At 38.9% G+C, this 21666-nt stretch overlaps 1 protein-coding gene and 1 pseudogene across 1 annotated transcript in view; both read right to left on the bottom strand.

Annotated features, from left to right (window-relative positions):
* The window catches only part of Map3k15 (mitogen-activated protein kinase kinase kinase 15), a 141041-nt gene that overhangs the window by 66370 nt on the left and 53005 nt on the right, over positions 1–21666 (bottom strand). The window contains exons 4-6 of the mRNA XM_021152935.2: positions 13569–13762; positions 10474–10642; positions 7956–8062 (exon numbers count right to left, since the gene is read on the bottom strand). Coding sequence (XP_021008594.1) covers positions 7956–8062; positions 10474–10642; positions 13569–13762 — 470 coding nt within the window. The remainder of the gene's footprint in view (positions 1–7955; positions 8063–10473; positions 10643–13568; positions 13763–21666) is intronic.
* On the bottom strand, positions 17970–18467 carry LOC110286534 (annotated as a pseudogene).

The following is a 21666-nucleotide window of genomic DNA, read 5'->3' as shown; positions in this document are numbered from 1 at the left end:
GTCAGCTGACTCTGTGCCCTAGCTACCCCGATGCTGTTCCGACCGGGCCATGAATATTTTTTTAATTGCCCATTACCTTTATTTATTCTTCATTAGCTCAATTCCCTTTCACAAACCAATTTCTGTTGATATATAAATGACTCAGTAAATAAAGGAGGACAAACAGGAGGGACAAAAAGGAAACAAAACAGAATGATATCGAAGGTTTGAGGTGGCCAGTGAGAAGCAAGATTAACAGACAGAAAGGGCAAATAGTTTGTAAAAAATAAAACCTGTATTATTGGCAAGGCTGCTGTGCAGAAGGAAGCACAGTAATTCATTTTCTCAGCAAACTAATGCAGCAGGATTTTTGTTCATAGCAGCAGGATTCACAATAGCCAAAGGTAAAGGTATCCTAAATATCTAGCAAAGATTCAATGGATAGATAATATATGGGTTATCCATACAATGAGATCTTACTCAGGCTTTAAAAGGAAGAAACTTCTGATACATAGCACAATGGTTATGGACCTTGATTACACTAAGACAAATTAAGTCAGCCACAGAAAGCTACACAAGATGTTGTTGAAAGCAGTCCAATTCATAGAAAGAATGGTGGTTACTATGTGCTCAAGTCAGGGGAAAGTAGAGTTGAAAAGGGGAAAAAAGAGTTGAAATGTAAATACACAGTTTCTGCTTGGGAGATGAAAAAATTCTAGAGATCTGTTTTACAACAGTAACAATGTATTTAATACTACTAAATCAAATTTTAGATTACATGCTTTTACCACAGTAAGAAACATTTGTATTTTAACAAAAGTATCTATTATGAAGTATGAACATTCAGCTACCATCTAATACTCTCAGTTACATATGCCAAAACAAGCAACATAAGGAGATTGCCCAGCAATTTCAAGTAGAATCTCATGGTTTGTTTTGGTAGTCCTGCAGGCACACAAAATAAAGCATTTTGAGATTAGTGTAATTAATTATGCCATTACTAGCCTTAGCTTTTAAGACTAGTATTACACATCATGCTATGTTAAAATAATATGGTTATGGACTTAGATCATATTGATCAGCTGTTAATTTTATACCTTTACCTTTTTCTTTATCTTCCCTGAAACAAAAAGTTAGACTTACATAATTCTAAGTTGGCAGTGTTTATGGTTCTCATCATTTATAGGAAAGCAATAAATACATTTTCTCTTTGCTTTATGGTAGCTGGAGATAATGTACTATAATAATTGGAAGATGACATTTTTCTACTCATGACAAACATGTAACATAGAGTGGCTACTTATATAACTATAGAAAGTAGATGGTTATACTGAATAGTAAATATATACAGAAATGATAAAAGGAGAGTATGGCTACTCCAGAGATGACAAGCCTACATGATCTCAAAGACAAAGTGTCCTTTCACTTATACAGCCTCTGGGGACCCCCCAGAAGCTAGGGTTTGGATGGTTCGGAACAAGGTTAGTTTCTCTCTGCTATATGCCAGATTAAATTACTGTCATCAACCCACCTATTCCTCCATTTCCAGGCTCAGTAACCAAAGTGGAAAGATCTGCCCTGAATGTGGACTCAGAATAAAAGAGGGAAAAGAGTCGATCATATAGCATATTCAAGCTCTATTTCTTCTGCAAACAAGCAGGTCTGTTGCTGCTACCTCAATTGCCTGTGGTCATTAGATCTCTGTTCTTTAGGCTGGCAATGTAGATTTACATCAGGAACCCTAAAAGAACTCCCGTACCTATAGTCTTGGACTAGGAATGTAACATTGGTTTCTTTTATTCTGCTGAGGCTTCTAGCTTCTTAGACTGAAAAACTACCAGGTTCTCTAGACTTTCCATTGTAGTATAGATGGCCATTGTTGGACCATGTAGCTTTTAAATGTATAAGACAATATATTAAATTATCCCTTATAATTATGCATAATTTGTAACACACACACACACACACATACATAAAGTATTGATTCTTTTCCTATAGAGATCACTGACAAATACAGGTTTTGGTGCCAGGAGTGCTATTGAAGCCTTTGGAATTGGCTTCCTTACGAGTTTTAAAACATTTGGAGCTTTAAACTAAAGAAGTTGTAACCAAAGTTTGGTGGGTAATTCTGGTGAGAGCACAGAAGACCAAGAAGTTAATTAAAATACAGACAGTAAAGATTATGCGTATGAGATCTCAGATGGGAAGCAGACTTTACTTGGAATTAGACTATAGATTATTCATGTTCTGTCATAACAAAGAACCTATCTACAGTGTCTTGAGATTTTATAGGAGGATGAATTTAAAGGTGATAGATTAGGCTGGAGAGATGGCTCACTAGTCAAGAGTACCTGCTGCCCTTTCAGGGGACTTAGGTTCAATTTACCAGTACCCACATGTTGGCTCAGAAACTCTTAACTCTAATTCCAGGGGATTCAATACCCTTTTCTGGTTTCTACAGGTACCAGACATAAAAGTTGTATATAGACATACATGTGTAAAAAATACTCATAGGTAAAAAAATAAAATTAATTAAAAAATAAAGGTCATAAATCACTAAATTTGGCAGAGGAAAGTTCAAGGGAAGCAGACATTCAGATTGTGCCATCTATCTTGCTGCTTGATTTTAGTCAAGTTTATAGTGAAAATTGTAAGCAGAAATGTTTGGATATTTTACAACGTGTTCAGAGAAGCAGCAGCTAGCTTGGAGGCCGGGCATACAGCTGCTGAAGAGATTTAGTCCATTAAAAGAAACCAAGTATTTTGCATCAAGACAATAGGAAAGATACCTTGAACATCTTCAGGAATGACCCTGACCTGTGCAGGCTCAAGGGTATAAAGGTTAACTAAGTTGAAAGAGCTTTGCTTAAAAAAAAAAAAAAAAAAAAAAAAACGAGCTCAGGGATCTCTGCTGCTGGCGCGGTTCTCAATGTTCAGTCATCCAAGCAACTTATAGGCCACTGAAGCCATAGTCCAAGAGGGCACAGATAGTGCTTGAACTGGCAACAGATCTTGATGGCACCCATATGAAACTATTTTAGCAAAGATACAGAAAGCAAGAGTTATGAGCAAGGGTTATGAGGCTTTACTCAGACTTCAAAAGAAAGCCTAGGAGGATAGGTACTAAGTGGCAAGATCAAGATTCCTGCAGGCAACACATAGAGGGCAATGTCTAAATCTGTGCAGATAGAACTACTAGAGATAGCAGAGACTTGAACATCCGAAGAAAGCTGCAGGTAGTGAGCAGGGCCAGATGGCAAGGCCATAGCAGCAGGACAACTGTAACCCACTGAAAGCTCATACAATGTCATAAATGCTGGGCATGGATCCACAGGATTTAAGGTTTGTCCTGAGTTTTAGTCTTGCTTTTGTCCCACTCCTCTTTTCTATGACCCCATTTCTCTTTTTGAGACTGGAAATATTTTCTCTGTGCTTCTGAATGTGAAATGTATACAGCATACTTTGTACGTTTTACAGAGATTCACAACTAATAGGTTAGTGTTCAGAGACTTTGGACTTGGACTTTTGAACAGTGCCAGAACTGTTACGATTATAGGGACTCCTGGAAATAGCCTGAATATATTTTATATTATGGGGTGGACATGAACTTGGAGGCCAGAAGTAGAATGTTATAATTTATATATGAAATATCCCAAATGGGGTCACATACTAGGGGCTTTGTTACTAGCTGATGGACTTTTTGGAAATGACTGCATCTCGAGGGCTCTGACCTAGTCAATCTGTTGATGAATTCATAATATGATGACATTTTTTTGAGGGAGTGAAACTAGGAGACAGATGAAGTTAGTCACTGGAGGCATGCTCTGAAAAGCTGTGTCTTGTCTTCCCTCTTTCCATTTTCTTCCTGCTGGCCATGAAGTGAGCTTCCCTGCTCCTCTACATGCTCCCTACTACATATTGCTTACCACAGGTCCATAAGTGATGGAGCTGAGTACTATGGTCTAAAACTTCTGAAGGTGAGAGCTAAACCAAATAGTTCCTTCTTTAAATTGTTTTTCTCAGGTAAACATAATGATAGAAACAAACAAAAACACTGTCTAGCATAGCCATCTTTCTTCTCACTTAGCTAGATCTTTGGTTAGGATATTATAGCTACAATTGTGTATATAGTAAAGTCTTGTCTATAAAAGTAATAACAAATACAAAATTGCTCATAAAGGATTTCACTCCATTGAGAGGCCAGCAGTTTAACTGCCCAGTGGAAACTTCAAGTAGCTTTGAATGGGCTTCTGAATGCAGTGAAGTGGAAGATACCAGGAAAAGCTGGCTGGCTCAAGCCAGCTTTCCTACTGACAGGGAACCCTTGCCATCTGAGGGTCAAACACCATTCATTTCTGCCAACCTTTAGTAACTAATTTATGGCCATGTTTTGGTTCACTTCATAAAAAGTAAAGGTCAACCGAAATGCAGGAATACTCCTTTCCTTTTCTTTCTTTTTTGTCTATCTCTATTTTTCCCTTATACATATAAGGCAGCCCCTACTAACTTCCTTAAAACTATATAAAAAGCCATATCCTACTACAAGTATGCTGAGAGCTGGACAAGTTTGAACAGAAAAATGAACTTCAAGACTACACATATAAATGAAGCACTTGGAAACTCCTAGCTTATTGTGTGAAAAATAAGGTACTCAGCACCCAAGGACCCTTGCCCAGACTCTACAGAGCCAGTATCTGACAGGAGACAATCAGACCAGAAAGCAAAATAAATGTTCATCTTTTATATGCAATACAAATTATTCTCTTCTAGATTACAAACATACTCGTCTCTGAATAACCTCATACTTCCATAGCCACTTTTAGATGTCAATTTCCACTTCAAATCCTGTTTTACTCTTTCATGTCTTTGAGAGGATAATAATCAACTATATTGTCCACTATTTGACAGTGGATACTCTCTGATGTGTCTAGTTGAAAAGATAGCGACAAGCAACTCATATGGCTTCCAGTTCTTATTTAACAAGTTAATTTTATAGTACTTATAGTGCATAAGGAATTTCCCCAAGAATTTCATAAGTGATAACACATTTAATTCTTTTAAGTCAATAATCAATCACATAGAATCACATGTTACTAAAATTGGAGCACACTACACCGAGGGAACAGGAGTTTGTTTTCTCAGGCTTAAGTTGTTCTCTCTACTTTGGGTTATATATGTATATAAATATATATGCATATATGTGTGTACATCAACAGGTAGATATATAGATAGATAGATAGAGAGAGAGAGAGAGAGAGAGAGAGAGAGAGAGAGAGAGAGAGAGAGAAAGATAGATAAACATGCAAAGAAATATTTACAAAAGCATCTGTTTTAACATTCCAAATTTGGAGCATCCTAAATGTCCATAATCAGTAAAATTAATAAATCATGACATATCTATAAAATGGGATATTCTACAGCAACAAAAAAGAGCTAGTGATGTATATAATGGCATACATGAATATCATCAACATACCATTGAAATCCTGAAGCCAAATACAAAGGAGAATATGTTGTATGGTTTTAGTTTTGTGAAGTTGAAGCCAATAAAAAATAATCTATGGGGATGGAGGTTGCAACACTGGTTGCAACACTGGTTGCCTTTGAAAAGGCAGAGGTTGCAGATAAAGCAAAACAGAAAACTTTTAGGTAATTTTTTTCTATTTTGGTAGAGGTATCATTTAGATGTGTATATTAATTTCTCATACTCATCAAATTATGTATTTAAGATCTACACACTTTCACTGCTTCAAATTTTATTTTGATTTAAGAGACCTTATCATGGGTTACAAGATTCTGGGTTCCCATTTTGTTGCTGTCTTAATGATGTTGCCATTTCAACAATCTAAACAATCTAAAGCTTAATCTAGCTTCTGAAAAAGTACAGCCTCAGATCATTCTAAACACTTATTTCATGTATTCCTTATTTGAAGATGTCATTCATTGGTTAGAAGGTTGATGAGGATATAAGCCCCTAGCTATTAAACCAAATTGCATAGATTTCTAGAATACTCTTCTGTATTGATCTGACATGATTTCATAAGTAACAGCATACTTACTGTGGACAGAAAAGAATGTACATAATTCTTAAAATATTTATTTTTCTTTCTATATTATCAATAGAATAAGAAAGACAGTAGAAATTAGACATTTAGACACCTAAGATTTTGAGAGGTTGAATATGCTTTACTCTGCAAATTTACAGTAGTCATGTTTGGATGGCCACTTAGCTAGAAACCACATTTCTCAATTTCATTTGTGGCAAGATGGAGACTAAATTCATATCAATGGGATGTAAGAAGAAGCAACTCAGTTGTTCTGACTAATTTTATGTCAACTTGATACCAACTTAACACAAGTTAGAGTTGTCTGAAAGGAGAGAACCTCAATTGAGAAAATGTGTCCATAAGATCAAACTATAAGGCATTTTCTTAATTAGTGGTTGATGCACTATGATGAAAAATGAACTTCAAGACTACACATATAAATGAAGCACTTGGAAACTCCTAGCCTCCCGCTATCTCTCTTTGAGGTAGAGTCTCATTATGTAGCTCTTGCTGTCCTAGAACTTGTTATTTAGACCAAGCTGGCTTTGAATTAATAGATATCTGTCTGCCTCTGCCTCTGCCTCTGCCTCTGCCTCTGCCTCTGCCTCTGCCTCTGCCTCTGCCTCTGCCTCTACCTCTTGAATGCAGAGAATAAAGGCATGCACCACCATACCTGACCCTTGGGTAATTTTTTTAAGTGTCTGATCTCAAAGTTAGAATATATGCCCTGCTACGCACACTCCAGTGAAGTCTGCTTGGCAGGCTGAGAGGCCTGGAAGCACTCACGAGGCAAAGAGTTTCAAGGAAACTCAACCTCCTGGAACCTTGGCATTCTCATAACCTGTATACTCATACCTTATCCCCGTGTTAGTCTGGTGTATGGATCCACGTGCTCTCTTTTAGTATTATTTTATTATAAGTCCCTTTAAAGATTGAATTCTGACATAGCTAAGCCTTCGCCAGTGTTCTAACATCCTAGAAAATCCTTGAAGCCCACAAAATTGGAATTCAGTAGGAATTCAGTGAGGTTACTTATTCAGTAACATTCAAATTTACTTCTAGTAGAGACAGTGAAACTAATTAGGCATTACAAAGTACAGAGCTGGATTAGCTCATGGCTGGTCTGCAGAGTGTTTACTTGGGACAGTAGCCAGTCTCACCCAAACAAGGGAATACACAATGGCCTAGCTAATAGGTAGGTTTACCATTTAACAGTTAGACAGGGATCTTCTCTACAGCCAGGTATCGCAGGTTACATTACATATTAAAAGCAAGTTGGTGAATTCTTCTGACAAACGGAGATTCGCCACAGATACTTAAAAGAACAGCCAAGTTACACTCGTACAAGAATTTATCAAGGCCTAGGAAATTGGAGGTTTGTGGTATTGCATTATTCATGAGGTCTGCTAGAGCAGAACCCCTTGGTGCTAGCTTTCACAAGACTCAAAGGAGTAGCACAAATTGTGACTAGGGTGTGAAATCCTTACCTGTGATTAGCTGACCCTAAGCAGAGCTGTTTTATCTTTACTGTAAACATTACCTGGTTCCTGTATGTCCTTTTGAAGTCATTCTTTTGTTTTGTGTCAGGTAACTTCAATGTATTTTGCCTGCCATGACATCCTACCCCTTTGTTTTCTGTATTATATAAAACTGGTGTACACTTTGTGAAAATACATTCAGATTCTACACAATCTCTCGTGTTGATTCTGTCTGTCATTCGTAGACTCCTTGTCCACCTGCAACCAGAGACCCGTTCTACACAGACAGGGACCAAAAAGGGTCTGCAGCAATGCCCCAAAGGCAAAGTATCTTATATATTTTCATACCTTGGGCAGTTAACATATGACTTGTATGTGATAATTGTTGAAAAGACAACAGAAGAATTTAACAGGTCACATATTCACAAACCCTACACATAACTATTCTTACCTATTCAGTGCAAATGCATAGTGAAATTTAATGTTGTGCTGATCAGCCAAATCACACGTTGGCAGCATCTTCAGTGTTTCTACCAGCTTGACCATTGCATCGTAGTCCTGTTGGCAAAAGGACTCAGAGTGTGAGAAAGATAGGAAACAGCCCTTCATAGATTTTTCTGAATAGGTACAAACACAAGACAGCCTCCAAATTTAAAAATAAACTGTTCTTTGCAGATAGTATTTAGTGAAGTTAATTGTAGCCTTGACAAGTACAGAGAAAAAAATCACAAAAAAATGAGATAGAGCAGGAATTCCTGCTATCAGAGGGCACAAAAAGATCAATAGAAAATTGGTTACATCCCCCCCAAAAAGGGCAAGTGAGCCTGATAATAGGAAAAAGATATTGTATTGAGTGTGGGAGGGTTAATACCAGCAGCAGAACTGTGTTAAAATGAGTTTGATAAATACAAGAAAACTTAGTCACTTTCCCATGCAAATAAAGGGAACATTTTACTCCTTCATACTTTGGCTAAATTAATATAATTTAGAATTTCTCAACTGCAGCACTGTTGATACTCTGGGCCTAAATCTCTGCTCTGGGATGCTGTCCTGTGTATTGTTAGATGAGTAGCCGCCTCCCTACTAGAAGACACAAGTACCCCCAGGCTGACAATTACTGTTCCAAATGCTGCATCATTACCCTGGGGTTAAATTGCTACCAAGTGTGTCTCTACAGGGTCCCATTTTAGCAGTGCCATTAACAATTACTCTTTTGGGTATATGCCCAGGAGTGGTATAGCTGGGTCCTCAGGTAGTACTATGTCCAACTTTCTGAGGAACCACCAGACTGATTTCCAGAGTGGTTGTACCAGCTTGCAATACCACCAATAATGGAGGAGTGTTCCTCTTTCTCCACATCCTTGCCAGCATCTGCTGTCAAGAAGTGCTTGCTGACAGGAGCCTGATATGGATGTCTCCTGAGAGGCTCTGTCAGAGCCTTACTGATACAGATGTGTATGTCACAGCCAACCATCAGACTGAGCATGGGGACCCCAATGGAGGAGTTAGGGGGAAGACTGAAGGAGTGAAGGGGTTTGTAATCTCATAGGAAGAACAACAATATCAACCAACCAGACCCTGGGAAGGAGGCTAACATTTGAAATATAAATAAATAAAATAACCAATAAAAATTTTAAAAATACATTATAATAAAGTTAAATGAATGTTTAAGAAAATTACTCTTTACCCAAGTGTATAACTACTGGTATTGGCAAACTTTCTGCTAGCCAGTCAGCAGAGAGGAACTTCCTATGGATATCTGACACCTGGCTTTGGACCTTGGTGCTGCTGTTTCAGTAGAGAGAAGACAATATATCCCTGGAACCTTCCAGCTCTACTTTGAGCCTAAGAGTTCTATCAATGAAAAATTAACAACTGAAGGCATTCAGGAAGTGAAGGGCAGAAGAAACCAGTAACTCCAAGAAGCAATTCAAGAGCAGGGTATGGTGGCACATGCCTATAGTCACTACAGTGGGGAACGGAAAGCAGGAGCATCTAGAGTTTAAAGTCATATTCACCTACAGAACAAGTTCAAGGCGCAATGGGCTACAAAAGACCCTGTCTCCAAATAACAGCAAAACCAAAATCAAAAAGGACTACTTCAAGAAAAGTCAATCATATTTTCTTGTTGCATAATAGCCACCTGTTATTAAAGGTAGCTATATTTTTTATCACTCAGGCCATGGGTTCCTTAGTAGCTAACTCTGTTCTTGGTCCAGATCATAAATGGATGGCCCTGTCATTCATATGTACAGACATGTATTTGTAGTGTAGCTTTGTAGTATTCTACAAGTAAAACATATTAGACTTTGTGCTTCCAGAAGGAAGAGACTCAAGATACTCTTAAAACTTGTTCATTTTGGGAAAAAAAAATCGTCAGTTTCCTTCATATTTCACACCCCATAACCTGGGTCTCAAAATCTTTCAGTAACTTCTGATGCCAATTTTTCAATAACCATCTCTATTCCTTAGTTCTGTAACATAGCTCAGCTACTGCTACTCTCACTGATGAGTGGTGGTAAAAAGAAAAAATATGAATTAAAGGTTAAAGGAGATGCCTGAAGAGTTGGGAACAAGGGCAATGAAGCTATAGTCAGCCTCTGTTTGAATCTTGACTTTACTGCACTCTAAATTTGAGCAGGTTACTTAATTTCTCTGTGCCTCAAATTTCTTCATTTAAAAGTAAGACAATAACAGCAAACCTAAACCAGAGAGTTAAGAGGACTTAATGAATCTGCATTTACAAAGAATTGGGTAGTAGTAATAATAATAAATTATTCGTTTCTTATTTTAAGCAGTTTTATACAAATAGGACTTCTTGTTGCAGTACTCACTCCAGCTCTAATATGACAAATTATCTCTAAATCATACACAATAGCCCATAACTAGGTTACATACCTAGTTAGATAGAGCAGCTTCACCATACTCCTGATGTAAGTATGCTAGCCATACCTAAGCACACTTCATACCTGGATATCACGGTAGGACAGAAGTAAGTTAATGATGATGTCCGAGGTCAGAACCTCAATGTTATCCATACGGAATTTGATCCGAGTCAACTCTTTTGCCAGTTCATCACCTTGGTATTTCTCTCTGGCTTTCCGGATGTCATTTAACAATGTTTCTTTATAATAAGCACTGGAGAAAGAAACAAAAACCCCTGATCATGTACAGGCATTCAGGACTCTCTTGAGTGCTCAAACAAGCATGGTTCTCAATAACACATAAGGACCTTGGCCACTCCTGAGCCTCCTATACCAGTAAACATAAGATGATGTCTACCTATTCACTACAGGAATAAACTAGTAAGTGATAATAAAATTTAGTTTATTACAAGCTTAAAAATATCTTCAAAGCTGAAACTTCAGTCTATAGAATTTTCAATGCAACCCCAAGACTTACATACACACACACACACATACACACACACACACACACACACACACACACACACACACACACACAGCATGAAGCAAGCTTATATGATTATTTAATTTCCCCGACTATCAATCAACAGATTATCAAAAACCAAACAAAACTCCAAAAGACATACAACCTAGGTAAATTCATTTTAGAAATATTCTCATTGTCTAAGTGTTCCCAGTTACTAGTCAGGAAGTAGTTCCCAGGTGAAGAAGATGGGAAATTGATGGTATACTTTTGAGCAATCCAACAAGGGCTATACAGAGGCCAGCTTTCCTTGTTATATTTTTTGTGAAACGTTTTCTAATATAAAGTAAAAACAAAATCTCCTCTTCTGAACATCAAAACAACGAAATGGTATGTAAAACCATCTAAAACAGTAAATAGACCCTGAAACGTCTTCACAGCCTTTCATACAACCAGTATTATTATGTGGTACTTAAGACTTGAAGAATCCTAATTTGGTGATATAGAAGTCAATGATGACCATAGATTGACTTAAGTATCTTATCTATTTTCCAAGTAATTTTAAATAGAGTCTGTGCATTACCAAGTGGTAATGGTATCAACCCATCAAGAAGCTGAAATGATGTAACTAACTGTAAAGACTAAATTTAGGAAAGAGTAAATTAGTCAACTCTATAGAAGGAACAATAACAGATAAAATGTGGACAGATGGTACTTAGTCTGAATAATTATAAAATAGTGGCACATAAATGCACATACAGCACATAGTCTGGTCCAATGTTCCTAATAAGACCTCAATTAACATTTAAATAATAGAGTAATAGCCTGCAGAAAGAGTTCTGATATAAACATACCAAGGCACTGCTTTCATTCTTTATTTCCTTATTTGTCAAGTGCCATTACACTAATGATGAGCAAATTAGTAGGTCCTGCCAGTATTTAAAATTCTGTTATTAACTGAAAGAGTCATTTAGTTAGGTTACATCCATTGCCCATTCAGCAGACTATAAAGGCATCAAAACCATTAAGGTGTTATTAGTTTGGCCTAATGAATAAAAAGTTATACTTTAGTCTGGCTTTCAAGGGTAACTGAAAAATCACTTAAAAAGAAAATATAATAAGAACAGTAACTTTTATGTAAATGAAATTATGCCCGACATGTTGGAGACAGCAGGTACATAGTATAACCATTTCTGTGTCTGGTAACCAGGGAGGATGTTGTTAATCACTGTGAACTTGGAAATGGTTTTCAAGTGCTTTCAAGCACAAGACTCAAGATAAAGATAATAAATCTGCCAGGGTTGGTACTTTGGCTAAAATCCTACTAGTCATTCCTGTTACAGAGATTTTTAAACATAAGCACCATTAACCCCTCATTAACCACTGTCAGGCACCAGGCACAGGACAGAGACCACCAACAGGTATTTGGAGCCTTTGGAATTTAAAACAACCCTCCCTCAGTTTATTTTCCTCCTAATACATGGATATAAATGAATGAGAAACAAACTTGAACCTCTTTCTTACGGACGTGAGTCCTCTGTCAGATTTAAGCTATATGTCTCTCCATTAGACCTAAAAAGATGCTATTAGAAGAGGTTTCTCTCTAAATCCCACTAAAATTTTTCCTTTGAAGTGAACATAATAGCTAGCAAGGTGTCAAAGAACCCCTTATTTGTTTTCTGTTGCTGCCATCTGGGTTTTGAGATTTCTTCCCCATTAAAGTCTGCATCCCAAGGAAAGGCAAGAGGACAGAAAGGGTGAGAGGCTGTTAATAAGTGTGACTGTCATGCAGCACTTTAATGGTAATCGTCCACAGTTCAGGGTGCCATGATCCTTGACATTTCATTACAAGTCAGTTCTGCCAGTCCTTAGGATTTTCATTTGTTTTGGAAGAACAAATCCTTCTTATGACACAACTTACAGGAGATAAATCCTTTAAATTGGCTGTGAGCGAAACAATGGGGATCCTCTAGTTAAGAAAAATTTCCTACCTTTAACTTTTTAACTAACAACACCGAAGGTATAGTTTATTGAGCACTAAGGCTCCAAAAGAGGCAATGACTTCTCCAAAGTTTCCCAGTGAGCAATTCCCGAAGCCAGGATTCATACTCAACCCTGTCCACCTCTGAGTGGACACCATACCCCATGATGTCAATCTATGGATAACGTGTCACAGGACATCCTGAGGTCAGGTTGGTTGAAGCTTGACTCAATGCATGCTTACAAGAACTGAAAGTCAGAATGACCTTGCTTTGGCATTTTCAGAACCTGAATAACTGAGAGCATAAAGTTATGTTCCGAAATTATCTGAAAACACAGGATCTTAGAATTGAAAAGCTCTAATAACAATCATGGAGTTAAGTTTCCCATTTTCTAAAGGAGAACAGAGCTGTAGAGAAGATTACATAGCAAGGTCCTATAGGGAACCAGGGCTAGCCCCAGGCCAAATTCTGACCATCTAAACTTCACTTCTTTTCTGGCTTCATCTTAGAAACTGATCTTATTGAGGAACTAAGGGGGTTCTGATGGATTCCAGGACAATTAAGTGGACAGCCAATGAACCCTATTCTCTAGGTATCTTGGCCACTTCAAAGTATACCTTATACTACCTCCATGAAAATAGAGGGCAATTTCTGCAAGACACCCAGGATTTTTAATGGCTGATAGAAATTACCATGAAGTCACACGGATGTCCTTAAGGAGGCTAGTGAACCTGTCGACCAGGGGCATACACAGTGGGCCCAGTATGGTGTCCCAATTAGGCTGCATGTACTCTGAGGCTCTCCTTTGGGCATCACTCTCACAGCAAAAATAGTCAGCACATGGTGTCACAGTGTAGGGGATAAAATAATAATTTCCACTGGATGCCTGTAAAAAACAAAAACAAAAAAATTTGTTTCAGAAAGCAAATGATACGGAAGTACACAGCTATGGCCCTTAGTAGACAGACCTGATAGGACAGGGAAGGGGAAGTTGTACAATATGGACACCACTTTGTGTGATATCATTACAAATCTATTATGCTTAAAACAGAAAAACACTCAATTTCAAATCGCTACTAGTTTGCCTCTGAATTTCATTGGCAAAAATATTTTAAGTTTTAGAAACCATATAAGCTCATTACCTGTCCTCCAAACCACAAGGAACTTGGATCCCTTGAAAATCAAAGATTATAAAGTGACATATTGGTTTTTAGTGTAAATTAAAAGTCCACATTATCTGATGATTTAATACAGGTGCTATTAACTTTTGTGAATAAAAATGGTTTCTACAAGAATCACATATTGATACATATGATTACTTTGAAAGATTTTGTGAACAAAATCTGTTGAAGTATTTTACAGCATTAAGCAATACTCACGTAAAGCAACATCTTTTGTTCTACAGAATAATTATAGTTGATTAAATCACGACCCTTTAAAAGTATAAGCATTACCTTTAAAAGGCATTAACTCAGTAGTCAATTTTTAACACATTGAAGGCTAAAAATACATTCTTTATATGATATTCTTATACTCAATCATCTATACACACATACACACACATACATACAAACAAATAAATTTGGCATACATACACAAAAAGAATGGAGACCAAGGGCCTGGCTTTGTAAAACTGTATTTGAAAATAACTGGATATTGTACCAGAATAATTGACATCTTGTTGAATAATTTACATCTTGTTGAATCGTTGGCCAAAGGGTTCCCATGGACCACCACCAGGAGCTTGCCAAGATACAACCTGGTAGTAAGGCCATATTGCTGAGTACAGTGTTTACTTACATCATCAAACGTGGAGAAGTCAAGCTGGTATCCAACCAAACACTTACTGACTAGCATTTATGCTGATGGAAGTTACTCATCAGTGTCACTCAGCTATAGACCCTACAACCTGTAACAGTCACTTAACTGAAGGATATACTGGTGCAGTGGTAAGATAGATGTTATGGGGGTAACCAACAACTTTTTTTTTTACTGGATTTAAGCCCCATTCCATGAGATGAAACCTTCTAAAGTGACCAACAATAGAGACTAGATTGGCCATAGGCCTAGGGAAAAACTTACTATTATTATTCTGCTAAAGAAACATAGCAATAAAATGACTCCTGATGACATACTGTTATGCCAACAGACCAACATTTCCCTCAATCCTCATCAGAAAAGGTTCTTTTTGCTGTAGATGGGGACTACCACAGAGACTCATAACTGGACAATGTGCAAAAAGTCAGAGACTTTGGAGCACCCAGTCCTAACTGAGATGTCTTTTTCATTTCATCCCCCCTTAAGGCTCAGGGATACAGAAGAGGAGGCAGAAAGATTGTCAAGAGGCAGAGGTTGAGGATGACTCTAAGGAGACAGTGAGTTCCTGACACAACAAAACTGATAAACATATGAACTTACAGAGACAATAGACAGCAAGCATAGGACCTGCAGGGTTTCAAGACACAAAGTCACACCCCCAACCAAGAACCTATTTGCAATTGATACCTGCTGGTAAAGGTGAAATCAATTTCCTTTTATAGTGTATCATTAGGTCTATCAACCACATTCCATGGCAGGGCAAATGGCAGGAGTAATTGGCTAACACAAAATGAACTCTGTGGGGTTGTTTTATTTTGGAATTTTTGTCTTATTGGGCTTTTTGTTTGGATTTGTGTGTGTGTGTGTGGGGGGGGAATAAGAAGAAACATGAAGCTGTGGGGGGAGGAAGGAGGAGAGATCTGGGAAGAGTTGGGGAGAGGAAAATATGATCAAATATACATATGAAAATTTTAAATAAAATTAATAAAAATAAAAACCTATATGACATTGAGAACGGGGAAAAAGAAAAGGCTAGATGTTTAGCTGAATATGAATCCAACATGAAATAAGACTGAGTAGGGATGCAGTAAGCTAACACCACTAATACCAGCTCCTGCTAGGTATATCTAGAAGGAAACAGCCTCAGTGAATTCTGGGTTAGTCACATTACATTTACACCGCTGCCCTCAGCTGCAAATCACATTGATTGTCACCAAGCTGAACATAATTCATCTGAGACTAAATATTATGTAGCCCATTCTGGCCTCAGACTCACTGTATAGCCCAAGATGACCTTGAACTCTTGGATCCTCCTGCTTCCACTTCTCAAATCCTGACATTATAGGCATGTTCCATAGGCCATTCATGTACTCAATCATCTTGTCTGTCTCTGTCTCTGTCTCTGTCTCTGTCTCTGTCTCTCTCTCCCTCCCTCCCTCCCTTCCTTCCTTCCTCCCTCCCTTCCTTCCTTCCTTCCTTCTCTAGATTTTATCCCCCTCCCGGTCTACTCTCTGACTGTTCCACATCCCATACCTCTTTGGCCCTTGTCTCCAAGAAGATGTCCCCACCCCCAACCCCCAACCCCACCAGGCCTCTCCACTCCCTGGTGTCTCCATTCTCTTGAGGGTTAGGTACATCTTCTCTGACTGAACCCAGACCAGGCAGTCCTCTGCTGTATATGTGTTGAGGGCCTCATATACAGCTGGTGTATGCTGCTTGGTTGGTGGTCCAGTGTCTGAGAGATATCAGATCCAGGTTAGTTGAGACTGTTGGTCCTCCTACAGGGTCACCCTTCTCAGCTTCTTTCAGCCTTTCTCTAATTCAACAATAGGGGCCAGCTGCTTCTGTCCATTGGTTGAGTGCAAATATCTGCATCTGACTCTTTTAGATGCTTGTTGGGTCTTTTGGAGGGCAGTCATGATAGATCCCTTTTTGTGAGATCTCCATAGCCTCAATAATAGTGTCAGTCCTTGGGACCTCCCCTTGAGCTGGATCCCACTTTGGGCCTGTTGCTGGACCTCCTTTTCCTCAGGATCTTCTCCACTTTTGTCCTGGCAGTTCTTTTAGACAAGAATAATTATGGGTCAGAGTTTTGACTGTAGGATGGCAACCCCATCCCTCACTTGATCTTTCTGCTGGAGGTGGGCTCTCTAAGTTCCCTCTCCCCACTGCAGGGCCTTTCATCCAAGGTCCCTCCCTTTGAGTCCTGAGAGTCTCATACCTCCCAAGTTTCTGATACATTCTGGAGGGTCCCTCTACCTCTTACCTCCCGAGGTTTCCTGTTTCCATTCTTTCTGCTGGCCCTTAGGGCTTCAATTCTCGATCACATTCCTCTCTTCCCCTCCCTGTCCCCTTTCCCTCCCAAGTCCCTCCCTCCCTCTTCCTATGATTGCTTTCTTCTCACTCCTAAGTGGATTGAGGAGTTGATTCTCCTCACCTGAGCCCTTTGGCTTGTTAACCTTTTGAGTTCTGTGGACTGTATCTTGGGTACTCTGTGCTTTTTTGGGGGGGGAGGCTAATATCCACCTATTAGTGAGTACATTCCATGAACATCCTTTTGGGTCTGAGTTGCCTCACTCAGGATGGTATTTTCTTGTTCCACCCATTTGCAGGCAAAACTCATGTTTTTTGTTTTTTGTTTTTTTGTTTGTTTGTTTGTTTTTAAAGGTCCCTTACTGGTCCTGCTTCCATGAGAGGCCAGGATCAAGGGAAAGGGGAGGGCAACCAGCTGGTGCAGGGAGGGTCATTTCTGCATTTCATTTACACACAGAGCTAAACAGACAAGCAAAGGGTCACTATTGTGGTTAGAAGTTGGCAGCATGGGATGGGGAGGGATGAGGAGTAGGGGTGTCATTTAAAAATACAGGCTCCGATGGATGGATGGATGACATTTGAGAAAGGTGACCTGGATGGACAGCAAAGGAATCAAACCCCTTAAATAATTTATTTGACTTAATTTAAAAAAAATAATTATATACAGTAAAAAAAATTACAGGCTCCCCCCTAAACTGGGTGCCTAGGATGGGACTTGGTCTGCTTCAACCCAAGAGGATTCAGAAGATCAAAAGCAGTTTGGGAAGGCCAGAACCTTTAGGGATGGAGGGAGAAGGACAGTCCAGGGGGTGTGAGGGATATTTCACAACTAGGGTGAAGGGATAGCACTCCCCCTGCTGGGATCCCCCCAGCCATTCCAGCCTGACAGGAAAGGGGCAGCCTGCAACACCCAAGAGCATATCTGGGGCTGCTAGATGCTCCAGGCAGGGGCTGGAGGTAGCTCACAAAGGCTTGCCCTCCAGGGAAATAATGGTGCAGCCACCTAGTTTCTCTGCCAGGGTGCATTGGTCCTTGACCTCCTCATAGCAGTTAGCTTGTAATTCATGCTTGCTTCCTGTCAGATACTTCTTGATGGCATCCTTGGAGCTGGCATAGATCATTTTGCTCTTAAGGGGTGCATTCTCAGGGGCCCAGAAGATGAACACCAGGTCCTTCTTGCTCTCCTTGGTCTTATAGTTTGCATTATAGAGAGCATAGCTGCAGTTCTTGTCTGGCAGCATCTTGACAAAAATGGTGTAGGGGTCATCCATACTCTGCCCCACATCTCCTACCAGGATCTCCTTGCCCTCCTCTAGGATGATGTTCTTCTTGTCCTTATTCAGGCAAAAGAACACTGCCTTCTTGTGTTTCTTCACTTTTTCTGGCATTGAAGACTTGTGAAATTTCATGCCATTGAACACCTTGATGACACCATCAGAGACAGCCACACCAGAGGCCATGTTTCCAGAAATGGAATGGAGACAAAAAGAGCTACTGAAGATCTGAGCCAACATAGCTGCTGCAGGGATACTACTGAACTCGTCCTCCTTCTTAATAGCTGAGTAGTACTCCATTGTGTAAATGAACCATGTTTTTTCTATCCATTCTTCTGTCCTGGGACATCTAGGTTCTTTCCAGCTTCTGGCTATCACAAACAAGGCTGCTATGAACATAGTGGAACATGTGCCATTGTGGCATAGTGGGGAATCTTTTGGGTATATTCCCAAGAGTGGTATAACTGGGTCTTCAGGTAGATCTATTTCCAATTTTCCAAGGAACCTTCAGATTGATTTCCAGAGTGGTTGTACCAGTTTACAATCCCACCAGCAATGGAGGAGTGTTCCTCTTTTTCCATATCCTCTCCAACATGTTTTGTCACCTAAGGTTTTGATCTTAGCCATTCTGATTGGTGTAAGGTAGAATCACAGGGTCATTTTGATTTGCATTTTTCTGATCACTAAGGACTTTGAATATTTCTTTTTTTCCCATGGGAAAACCCTCTGTTTATTTTATTAAATAAAAATAAAATAAGCTGCATAGGGACAATTTTAAAGTCCAAAGAGACACGGGCTTTGTTTTAAGGCTGCAGTAGCTGATACAGTATCTTCTTGCTACTCCCCCAGCCTTCTCTGTGGATCACAGAGATACATTCAGAAGCCTGTTAGCTCACAGGAGGTTTGGAACACTCTTCCACTGGCTCTTCACCCACTCGTTGCCTGTTATGCCTGTGGCTGGCAATAATAACATTTAAGGTTTAAAAGGTAAAAGCCCAACAAGGGGAGGAAGGGGCTTGCAAAAAACAATTTAAAAAACAATACACTTTTGTCTTGAAATTTAGGGGAAATCCCCCTAGCCACCCAGTGTCTTGACAAGCTGGAACATTTCTTTAGGTGCTTCTGAGCCATTCGAGATTCTTCAGTTGTGAATTCTCTATTTAGTTCTATATACCATTTTTGATTAGGTTGCTTGTTTTTTTGGAGGTTAGCTTCTTTTGTTCTTTATATATTTTGGATATTAGCCCTCTATCAGATCTGGGGTTAGTGAAGATTTTTCCCAATCTGTAGGTTTCTGATTTGTCCTATTAACTATGTCCTTTGCCTTACAGAAGCTTTCCAGAATATCTTGGGGTAACTCCAACCAAACAAGTAAAAGATCTATATGATAATAACTTCAAGTCTCACAAGAAAGAAATTGAAGAAGATCTCAGAAAATGGAGAGACCTCCCATGCTCATGGATTGGCAGAATTAACATAGTAAAAATGGCTATCCCACCAAAGGCAATCTACAGATTCAATGTAATCCTCATCAAAATCCCAATACAATTCTTCAAAGACATAGAAAAAGCAATTCTCAAATTCATCTGGAAAGGCAGAAAAACGTGTATAGCAAAAACTATTCTCAACTTTACAGATACTTGATCTTTGACAAAGAAGCTAAAAATAAACAATGGAAAAAAGAAGGCATCTTCAATAAATGGTGCTGGTCTAACTGGCTGTCTGTATGTAGAAGAATGAAAATAGACCCATATTGTCACCTTGCACAAAGCTCAAGTCCAAGTGGATCAAGGACCTCAACATAAAACCAGATACACTGAATCTAATAGAAGAGAAAGTGGGAAAGAGCCTTGAACTCATTGGCACAGGGGGAAATTTCCTAAATAGAACTCCAATGGCTCATGATCTAAGATCAAGAATTGATAAATGGGACCTCAATGTTTTCTTTAAACTTTCAGAAAAAAAAAACTAGTTTAAAAATTTGGACCTTATAGTTAATGGCCCTTAAAGTTAGGTTTGGTCATATACGCCTGTAATCTTAGCACTTTGGGGATAGGGGCATGGGACCAGAAAAGTTCAAGATTATCTCCAGCTCTATACTAGGCTCAAGGCTAGCCAAACATACACAGAAACCCAGACTCTGAAAATAATTTTAGACTTTAAATTCATATATCGCAACTTGAATTCTGAAAGAATTCACATGGCAAGAAACATTCATCTAACTTCTTCCAATTTTTAAACTAAAGTAATAGATGTGTGATGTTTTGTATATGCTTGGCCCAGGGAGTGGTCCTATTAGGAGATGTGACCTTGTTGGAGTAGGTATATCACTGTGGGTATGGGCTTAAGACCCTCACTCTAGCTTCCTGGAAATCTGTCTTCCACTAGCAGCCTTCAGATAAAGATATAGAACTCTCAGCTCCTCCTACACCATGCCTGCCTGGATGCTGCCATGTCCCCACCTTGATGATACTAAACTGAACCTCTGAACCTGTAAGCCAGCCCCAATTATATGTTGTCCTTTATAAGATTTGCCTTTGTCAGGGTGTCTGTTCACAGCAGTAAAACCCTAGTGCTGAGGGGGCATAAGCAGGCAGATCCCTAAAGCATATTGGAGAGCCAACATAGGCAAATAATGATCTCCAGGTTAAATGAGAGACTGTATCAAAACAATGAGGAGAGCACTTTAGCAAAATAGCTGACATTAATCTCTGGTGTCATTTGCATGCACTCACATAAACATAACTCACATGAATGCATGTGCATACATTATACAAAATGGATAATTTAAAAAGTATATTGTTTGCCCAAATGGGATATCAAATAAAGGATAAGGCTGCTTTTAAATTTAAAAATTAATGTATAATAGAGAAAAATCTCATAATATTATGATCTAAGATAAAGCAGAAAATGTGGGAAATTTTATAACTTTTAATCTGCTTTATGGAAGTATGGGTAGCATTCTTGTTTCTACTTTAATTTAAAATATATTTAATTGTCCTGAAATTCCCTTTTTGCACAGTTGGGCCCTGTTATGTCACATTTTGAATCTTAAAATAATCTATTAAAAATTACCCACACTGTCTAAAACACATTTCAAAACTAAGTGAGTTTTATCTTGGGGACAACAGGATCAGTAATTTAAGTTCTGTAGAACTTCGAGTATCTCTTCCAACTACTATACTCAACTATAGGAGTATGGTAACTAACACAGACTACCTACAAACACAGGAGCAGGGGCTATGTGCCAATATGGATGGATACAAATTCAAATTTCATGTTTGTATAGTTGTGATGGTTTGTATATCCTTGGACCAGGGAGTGGCACCATCTGAAGGTGTGGCCTTGTTGGAATAGGTGTGACCTGGTTGGAATGGGTGTGTCA

The sequence above is a fragment of the Mus caroli genome, chromosome X (genome assembly GCF_900094665.2).
Source record: "Mus caroli chromosome X, CAROLI_EIJ_v1.1, whole genome shotgun sequence".
NCBI lineage: Eukaryota > Metazoa > Chordata > Mammalia > Rodentia > Muridae > Mus > Mus caroli.
The sequence above is the reverse complement of the archived record's forward strand: the minus strand, read 5'-3'. Positions and strand labels throughout refer to the sequence as shown.